The sequence below is a fragment of the Sapajus apella genome, unplaced genomic scaffold (assembly GCF_009761245.1).
Source record: "Sapajus apella isolate SASKATOON/1434 unplaced genomic scaffold, GSC_monkey_1.0 scaffold556, whole genome shotgun sequence".
Lineage (NCBI taxonomy): Eukaryota > Metazoa > Chordata > Mammalia > Primates > Cebidae > Sapajus > Sapajus apella.
Window position 1 is genome coordinate 7,944 of NW_022437484.1, and position 9,910 is coordinate 17,853.

At 44.0% G+C, this 9,910-nt stretch overlaps 1 protein-coding gene and 1 pseudogene across 1 annotated transcript in view; both read left to right on the forward strand.

The window, feature by feature from the left end:
* Nucleotides 1-366: 366 nt before the first annotated feature.
* Nucleotides 367-9,910, forward strand: part of LOC116546059 (neuroblastoma breakpoint family member 6-like protein) — a 12,323-nt gene continuing 2,779 nt past the window's right edge. The window contains 4 exon segments of the mRNA XM_032272414.1: nt 367-548; nt 2,753-2,806; nt 2,808-2,846; nt 5,464-5,699. Of these exon segments, the coding sequence (XP_032128305.1) occupies nt 367-548; nt 2,753-2,806; nt 2,808-2,846; nt 5,464-5,699 (511 nt within the window).
* On the forward strand, nt 8,450-8,864 carry LOC116546058 (annotated as a pseudogene).

The following is a 9,910-nucleotide window of genomic DNA, read 5'->3' on the forward strand; positions in this document are numbered from 1 at the left end:
TTTTTAGATAGAGTCTCACTCTGTCACCAGGCGCCAGGCTGGAGTGCAGCAGCACGATCTCAGCTCACTGCAACCTCCGCCTCCCAGGTTCAAGCAATTCTCCTGCCTCAGCCTCCCGAGTAGATGGGACTACAAGCGCCACCACCATGCCCAGGTAATTTTTTGTATTTTTTAGTAGAGAACGGGTTTCACCATGTTGGCCTGGATGGTCTCGATCTCTTGACCTCATGATCCGCCCGCCTTGGCTTCCCAAAGTGTTGGGATTACAGGCGTGAGCCACTGCGCCCAGCCTATTTGTTTCGAATGTATTATTTGTCTGGTTTCTTCTCCTTGGGCTCTGGCTCTACGTCCTCCACAAGCTGCAGCATGGCAGTATCTCCCACCACTTGTTTTGGTCCAAGGGCAGAAATGAGCATCCTGGAAACCAATCAGTACTTGTGCTCTGAACGGGAAAAATGCCAGCAGAACTTCCGAGACCTCAAAGAGACATTCGTGACATCCAAGGCTACTGCCTACTCCCTGGCCAACCACCTGCAGAAATACAGTAGGTCCCCTAGGGGCACGGTCACCAAAGTGATAAATGATCGTCCATCTTTCCTCTGTGTAATGAAACACTGCAGACTTTATTATCTGTCAAAATTAACTGTATCCTGACGGCACTCCCAGGAAGGTCGAAGTGGGCATTTTACTCTCGATTTGCTGAGGACAGAAAAGCTGAAGCACAGAGCTGTAAAATTTGCAGGAGAGCGCAGCGAGGAATAGAGACTAAAACCTTGGTGTAGGGATGAAACTCTTCCTCTCAGCGATCCACATCAGCTTTACAGACATGTAATACCACTGTTGGTTAAAACATCTCAGGATTCCATTTCAACTTTTTTAAGAGCACCCATTTGCAAAGCACCGTGCCAGCAGCCCCAGGGCTGAAAGAAGTAATAGTGGCCCTGCTGCCTCGAAGGGACTGAAAACTGCCTGTTGTCAATAAGTCACAGGTATGCGGACACGGGAACTTCAATAGCAGACACGGAGAAAAGTCCTGACGCCTGGATCAAGATTCTCTTCCCATATAAGTTCAAATAAGCCATTCCTCATGCTCTGGTTAGATTGAGGAATTTCCAGAAAATCAGAGACTTTGCAACAGCCTTTCTGTCTCTCCCTGAATACCAGCTTTGCGGACAGCAAGCAACTGCAGGTGGACCTCCCGGATCAGAGCTGTGAGACACATGGCCATAATAAGAACAAGACCAAGTGCAGCAGACCGCTGTTCACAGGAGAAGGCCAGGCCAGGGCAGAGGCTGGCCCTTTCCTCTCCACAGTCAGCTCTCACAGTGGTAAATCCACTGCAAAATCCCAAACCCGTTACTAACAGTGGGGGAAGGGAGACGCTGTAATGACAAGGAAACATGGGAACAAGGGCATGAGAGGAACAGGGATTTGGAGGAGGACTCTGGTTAACATTCCAATTTCTACAGTTACTTTAAAATAAATCATTGCAGGGGGTGGGTGGCTAAAAGTTGCTGTCCGACTTACTGTCATAGAAAGTAAAGCCAAAAGCCCACTTGTTAAAGAACTGAAAGGATGCGCTTTGGTGTGTGGAAAAACTCATCTCTTTTTAAACTTCATTCATTATCATTACCATTACCATTGTAGGACAAAATTTCCTCAAGCTAGAGAAGAAGAAAAATATTACCTAAGAACTTAGTATAAAGGTATTATTGTGCAATGATTAATGAGCATACACCCCAGAGCCAAATTTCCAGGGTTCAAATCTAACTGATCGTCACTGTGCCTCAGTTTTCTCATCTGTGCTGGTAATAGATTAGTAACAACCTCTCTGGATAGTGGCGATGGTCACCTGATGATAATTCTTACAAACCTACTGCGGCAGCACCATGACGAACGCTGTGTTGGTTCTCCCTTTAAAACACCACCTGTTAACATATGTCATTTGGATCTTTCTCCTCCGTATACAGTTTTACACAGTTCTATCTAGATGAATGTTTAAATCTTTGAAATATTTTGGGATTACTGAGACTCTTGAAACAGGAGAACCATCAGTCCTAGACTCCTTAGTGTCTCCCCAAACACACAGGAAGTCATTATTTCATTCCCTCATGTTCATGTTTTACTTAAGGGGCTGTAAGGCTTGGTACACTGGCCTGAAGATTTGAAGTCATGGCTGGTCATGGTGCCTCATGCCTGTAAACCCAGCACTTTGGGAGGCCAAGGTGGGAGGATCATTTGAGGTCAGGAGTTTGAGACCAGCCTGGACAACATGATGAAACCTGTCTCTACTAAAAATACAAAAATCAGCTGGGTGTGGTGGTGCACACCTGTAATCCCAGCTACTTGGGATGCTGAGGCAGAATTGCTTGAAACCGAAGACAGAGGTTGCAACGAGCCGAGATCGTGCCACTGCACTCCAGCCTGGGCAAAGAACTGAGACTCCAGCTCAAACAAACAAACAAAAAGATTTGGAGTCAGACCCCAGGGATGTGAATTCTGACTTTACCTCATTTCAGTTGAATCATCTTGTTAAGTTACTTTATCTGCCTGTGGGCTTTTCTTTCCTCATCTCTAAAACGGGGAGTGGTTGAGAGATTGAGGAATAAAGATGTGGAAATCCCAGTGTAAAGCCTGGTACTGGGGATACTTTTATCCTTGAGATAGACCCTGCGTCCTGCGCTGCAGGCAGTGACCCCGCAGCAGCATGTCCAGCCTCCCACTGACGCAGCATGCCTGTCTTTTCTCAGAGTGAAGAGGACAAAGATCTTACGAGTCTGCTGGAGGAGGAGCTGAGTTTGAGGAGCGGGACTGGCTGAGTTGCCGAGAGCAGCTGCAAGGCTGCGGTAAGGAGGTGCCTCTGCGGGAAGCGAATCAATACTGTCTGAAGTGGGGCAGCCCAGGCTGGTAGAATAAAGAGCAAATTTGTGCAAGGAGAAGGGCAGAACTGTACAAGCAGACACAGAACTAGACTATGGCACAATGAGGCTATGGCGCAGTTAGGTCTGTAGGGTTTTCCATTGTAGCATATTAATAACACGGAGACGGCTGCCTGCGTTGGAATACTGGCAATGTGGCTTCTGTCTGTGGCCTTGGTCAAATTTACTTCACTTTTCTGCATGTCATTTACCTAGGCTACCTCATTTATAAAATGAATATACGGACAGTATCTACCTTAGGGGGTTATGAAGATTACATGCACAACTACAAGTAGTTAGAACCATCTCTAATGCATATAAAACCCTGAACAACAATTTTCTGTTAGGATTGTATCTGTTCCCATTTATAGATGTGGTGATCATCATTTATGGACTAACATTTTTCATAGAGATTATTTTCAAGCCTTCTGAATTGCCCTTCATGATAGAATATTTCTTCTCCAAGCTTTTTTTTTAAAGCATTATCCTAGGTGGAGTATTAACTGGTAGGGCTGTTGGATAGATGATTGAGCAGCTGTTGTGTGGAAAATGAATTATGAATTTGCTCAGGACCAGCACTGCCTGTCCTTAGAGAGTTTCAGACATAAGGTAGATTGTAGTATTCAAAACTTCTTTTAATCCTTTGTTGAAATGAAATCATAGACACTCAAATGTGTAAAACTCACCAAAGCAGAGATATTTGATTGAAGGGGGGTTAGGTGTGGAACCTGTTTCTGCTCAGTGTATGTCTTAACTTCCCCTGACACTTTCTAGAAACTCTAAGGACTAGAGTTTGAAAGGTGATCCTGTAGATAACTACTTAGAAAAACAGCATAGCAGGGAGGCATTCAGGCATTAGACGGCGTAGATGACTGTAAATGTTCACTCCAGCTCTGCGACTACACGGTTCTACACATTAACTGAGTAACCCCTTGTGTGTGTACATACTGCTGGGTGCTGTACGTTGGGTAATAGGTGGCGCTGTCTTTAGATTCACAGAGCTCACACTCTACATTGAAACCCCTGTGTATTAGCCCATTCTCACACTGCTATAAATACATGCCTAGGACTGATATGTGAGACTGAGACTGATTTATAAAGAAAAGAGGTTTAATCGGCCCATGGTTCTGTGGGCTGTACAGGCTCTGCTTCTGGGCAGGCCTCAGGAAACTTATTATCATTGCGGAAGTCGAAGGGGAAGCAGGCATGATCTTCACATGGCCAGAACAGGAGAGAGAGACAGAGCAAAGAGGGAGGTGCTACCCTTTCCAACAAGCAGACCTCGTGAGAACTCACTCACCCTCACGAGAACAGCAAGGGGAAAATCCGTCCCCAGGATCCAGTCACTCTCCAGCAAGTCCCTCCCCAACATTGGGGGTTACAATCCAACATGAGATTTGGGCGGGGACACAGAGCCAAACCATGTCACCATCAGAAATATTCATACAATAATTAGAAAATAATGAAATCCTACACAGAGTAATGAAATTACTACTCAGAACTTTACTTTTTTCTTTTTCTTGGAGATAGAGTTCATTGCTCAGGCTAGAGTGCAGTGGCATAATTTCAGCTCACTGCAACCTCCACTTCCCACCCCAGGTTCAAGCAATCCTCCCACCTCAGCCTCCCAAGCAGCTGAGAATACAGGTGCATGCCACCACACCGGCTAATTTTTGTATTTTTTGTACAGATGGTGTTTCACTATGTTTGCTAGGCCAGTCTCGAACTCCCAACCTCAGGTGATTCACCCTCCTTGGCCTCCCAAAGTGCTGGGATTGCAGGTGTGAGCCAGTATGCCCGGCTAGAACTTTAGTTTAAATTGCCTTCTTACTGGTTATGGCTTTCTTCATGTCATTCAAAAGAATACTATCCTTGACCTTTTCACTGATTTTTCTTTTTAACTCAATTAATACCAGAGATACCTGCCCAACACTTTTGAACCTGCCCTTTTTTTTTTTGCCATTTACTGCATAATGATTGATGTATATTGTATGAAAATGTGCTTGGGCTAAAGTGGGGAATTAAAGGGGCATCTTTTTAAAGTAGAGTTAGGAAAAAAAAAAAAACAGACAAACCTGAGGCTGTTTCTTCATTTCCTCTCCCACAGGTAAGTCAAACAATGTGCAGAAGAATTCATCTTGGGCCATGTGTGATGGTTCATACCTTGGGAGGCTGAGGGACACATATCATTTGAGGTCAGGAGTTTGAGACTAGCCTGACCAACATGGCAAAACTCCATCTCTACTGAAGATATAAAAATTAGCCTGGCATGGTGGTGGGCATCTGTAGTCCCAGCTACTTGAAAGGCTGAGGCAAGAGAATCGCTTGAACCTAGGAGGTGGAGGTTGCAGTGAGCCAAGATCGTGTCACTGCACTCCAGCCTGAGTGACAGAGTGAGACTGTCTCAAAAAAAAAAAAAAAAAAGAGAGAGAATTCACCTTGGGAAGTTCCTTACGGGGATTCTAAGAGATCTGTCCTCTGAAACGCCTATAACCTGTTATTCACCACATTCCCTCTCACATTTTACTCTTCTTTCCCATCTTAGAATACATGATCCCTTAATCCAGGCTCAGGCTGAAGAACTAACCCACTTACGGCAGAAGATACAGGAAGGGAGAGGTGTCTGCTGCCTTTTCACCCAGCATGTGAAGAACACAGTCAAGTCTTTTGAGGGCCTCCTCAGGAACACTGGCATTGCCTACGAGCAGAGACAGAGACTCTGTGAGCAAATGGTAGAAGGAAGCCAGCCGACAGAGATCCTTGCCAGAAACCTCGCAACAGGTAAGCTGGCTACAGGCTCTGAAGACCCTTAGCTCCTCCCAAGTCCCCCAAAGTGGGGAGAAAAAATACAAAGTTATCTCCATTGTAGATTTTATCTTAGTTTGGACTATGGTCCTAAATCTGCCTTCTATTGCTTTCTCTTTAGAGCACTGAGGTAATCACATTTAATATTCTTTCAAGAGTTCTTAGTCTTGTTGTTTATTTTGAGACAGAGCCTTGCTCTCTTACCCAAGCTAGAGTGGAGGGGCACGATCTGGGCTCTGCAATCTCTGCCTCCTGGGCTTAAGCAATCCTCCCACCTCAGCCTCCCAAGTGGCTGGGACTACAGGCGTGTACCACCATCCCTGGCTAATTTTTATATTTTTTGTAGAGACAGGGCTTCGCCATGCTGCCCAGGCTGGTCTTGAACGACTGAGCTCAAGTGATTCACCTTCAGTTCTGGGATTACAGGTGCAAACCAATGTGCCTGGCCTGAGAGTTCTGTTTCAGTCAGTAAGAGAGCTAGAGTATAGTGGATTACTTCATCTTGATGAGCATAAGAACTCCCCTTAATTTCTGGAAGATATTTTCACTGCATGTAGGATTCTATTGACAGTTTCGTTTTTGTTTTTAAAAAGGGTTTTAGGCCTGGCGTAGTGGCTCACGCCTGTAATCCAAGCACTTTGGAGGCCAAGGCGGGTGGATCACCTGAGGTCGGGAGTTCAAGAGCTGCCTGACCAACATGGTGAAACCCCGTCTTTATCAAAAAAAAAAAAAAAGGGGGGGTTTAAAAGTGATATTCCACTAATTCTTACTTTTGTTCCTCTGTACATAATATGTTTTTTTCTTTGGCTGCTTTTGAGATTTTCTATTTTTCACTGGTTTTAAGTAATTTGATTATAAGACCTTGTATAGTTTTATGTTTTACATACTGCTTTACTTCATTTAGTTTCTTGAATCTGCATGTTTATAGTTCTCAGCAAATTTGAATAATAATGACATACATTATATATGGGATGTATAATATATCATATATATGGCATATATATATCAAATGTATATATGTTTTATTTTTTATCTCTACCCTCTCCTTCAAAGACTCCAATTATATTTGTGTTAGCTGTTTTGAAATTACCACAGCTGACTAATGGTCTGTCCATTTTTGTTGTATCTTTTCTTCTCTCTTTGTTTCTTTCTACTTCCTTGTCTTGGAATTGATGAATCTTTCTTTAGCAGCATCTAATCTGCTGTTAGTCCTAGCCAGTGTTTTTTCATCTCAGGCTGGATTTTTCATCTAACTTTAATTTAGGTCTTTTTAAAAAATGTCTCATGTAACTTCTCCTCATTTCATATTTTCCTCTATCTTCTTCATTTTATTTGATTCTATTTTTTGAGACAGAGTCTCATTCTGTTGCCCAAGCTGGAGTGCAGTGGTGGCATTTCAGCTCACTGCAACCTTCACATATCGGGTTCAAGCAACTCCTGTGCCTCAGCCTCCTGAATAGCTGGGTTTACAGCCACGTGCTGCCATACCTAGCTCATTTTCATATTTTCCATAGGGATGGGGTTTCACCATATTGGCCTGGCTGGTCTCGAACTCCTGACCTCTGCTGGCCCGCCCACCTTGGCCTCCCAAAGTGCTGGGAGTATGAACCACTGCATCCAGCCTAGTTTCTTTAATACAAGGAATATAGTTACATTTGTTTCAATGTCCTTCTCTACAAATTCTGTCATCTGTGTCCTTCCTATTGTGTTTAATTCTCATCTGATGTATCCTTTCTAAGTCAGTTAAAGTGGATTGATTTTTTTCCCCTCTCATCACAGATCTTAGTTTTCTGTCTCTCTGCATTCCTAACATTATTTGATTTGGTGTTAGTGCCAATTGTAACTTATTGAGTGCTGAACTTTTTGCATTTTGTGTTAAAATTGGTTTAGCTTTGTTTGGTATACAATAAAGTTACCTAAAGAACAATTTGCTTCTTTTCAAGCTGGATTTTTAATTTTTTTAGGCAGGATAAAAGCAGCTATTAGTCAATGGCTCTTTTTTTCCCCACTCTGGAGGCAATATGCCTTTTTTAAAAATAGACCTTATTTTTTAGAGTAGTTTTAGATTCACAGCAAAGTTGAACAGAAAGTACAAAAAGTTCTCATATACCCCTTGCCTCTACACATGCATAGCCTCCTCAACTATCACCATCTCTCTCCAGAATGGTACATTTATTACAACTGATGAACTGACACTGACATGCTATTATCAGCCAAAGTCCATAGTTTGCATTGGGGGCAATACTCTTTTGCATATTCTAAGCCAGTGGTCTCCAGCAGTTTTGGCGCCAGGGACTGGTTGCATGGAAGACAATTTTTCCACAGATGGGGTGAGGGTGGGGTGGTAGGTGTGGGCTGATGGTTTCACTCTGAAACTGTTTCACATCCGATCATCAGGCATTCACTAGAGTCTCATAAGGAGCGTGCGACCTAGATTTCTCGTGCAACCTAGATCTCTCGTGCGACCTAGATCTCTCGTGCAACCTAGATTTCTCGTGCAACCTAGATCTCTCGCATGTACAGTTCACAGTAGGGTTTGTGCTCCAATGAGAATCTGATGTCATCGCTGATCTGACAGGAGGCGGAGCTCAGGCGGTAAAGCCTTCTCGCCGCTGGTCACCTTCTGCTGTGCGGCCCCATTCCTAACAGGTCACGGACCAGCGCTGGGGGTTGGGGACCCCTGTTCTAACCAATGCTTCCTTTATTAAAAGGGTTTTTCGTAGTTGGTACAGAGTTCGTCTCTGCAAGCGTGGTCGCCCTGGGATGGATTCCTCCTCCCCTTCCTCCGCGGCGGGTTTGGGTGCAGTGGACCCGCAGTTGCAGCATTTCATCGAGGCAAAGACTCAAAAGCAGCGCTCCCAGCAGCTGGTGCACCAGACGACTGAACGTTCTTGGCAGAAGTGCGTGGACAAGCCTGGGCCACCGTTGGACAGTCGGGCTGAGGCCTGTTTTGTGAACTGCGTTGAGCGCTTCATTGATACAAGCCAGTTCATCTTGAATCGACTGGAACAGGCGCAGAAATCCAAGCCAGGCTTCTCAGAAAGCCTTCTGACTGGTCTCAGCATTACCTCTTTGGAAAAGGAAAGTCGTTTAAGGAGTGAAGAGCTGTTGATGGGGATGACTGAAGAAACAGCTGATTGAAGATTGGCTGCCATCTTTTGTTACTCTTGGGACATCCTGTCATTTGAGAAGGAACAAAGACAAATTTTTTTGTCTGTAGAGCTCGAGGGTCCTATGTTTGCTTGCATTTTTAATGCTAATCTTGTGAAAATAATTGACAAATGAACGGAAAACTCTATTAGACGCATATTACTGTATATGGGACTATGCTTTTCTCCAAGCCCCATTAACTGCTTCCTAAAATTGTGATAGTGGGACCACATATGTAAAAATGTCTCATTTGTGTGGAATCATTTCTGATTTCAGGGGAGATCCTTGTCTATTAGAAAGGGCAGTAATGGGGGAAGAAAAATTTGGCATCCTTATCTTGTGCTTGATTAAAAATGCTAGAGAAAAAGATCTGTAAGAGTGTTTATACAGTACACTTAAGTTTTCTTGATGATCTGCCTTTCCTCTATGGTGATTTACTTAAATATCCATATTAAGTCTAGTCTCAAGGTCGGGTAGGCAGTGTGAGTCTAGAGGCCTTTAGTTATAAAGGAATCTAGCCAGTGAACATAATTTTTATTACTAGACTGCCACAAAGAAGTTAACTCGCCCTATATATCAGGATACAAAAAAATTCACTGATGTGCCTAAATAAGTTATAAAGATTTAGGCCAATCAGAATCTGACAGCAGTTTCAGGTAGAGGCGCGTGCCTAATGTTAATCAGTGTAGATCCCATTTACTGCATTCTTTTTTTCTTTTCTTTTTTTTTTTGAGACAGAGTTTTGCTCTTGTTACCCAGGCTGGAGTGCAATGGTGCAATCTCGGCTCACCGCAACCTCCGCCTGCTGGGTTCAGGCAATTCTCCTGCCTCAGCCTCCTGAGTAGCTGGGATTACAGGCACGCACCACCATGCCCAGCTAATTTTTTGTATTTTTAGTAGAGACGGGGTTTCACCATGTTGACCAGGATGGTCTCGATCTCTTGACCTCGTGATCCACCCGCCTCGGTCTCCCAAAGTGCTGGGATTACAGGCGTGAGCCACCGCGCACGGCCCATTCTTTTTTTTTTTTTTTTTTT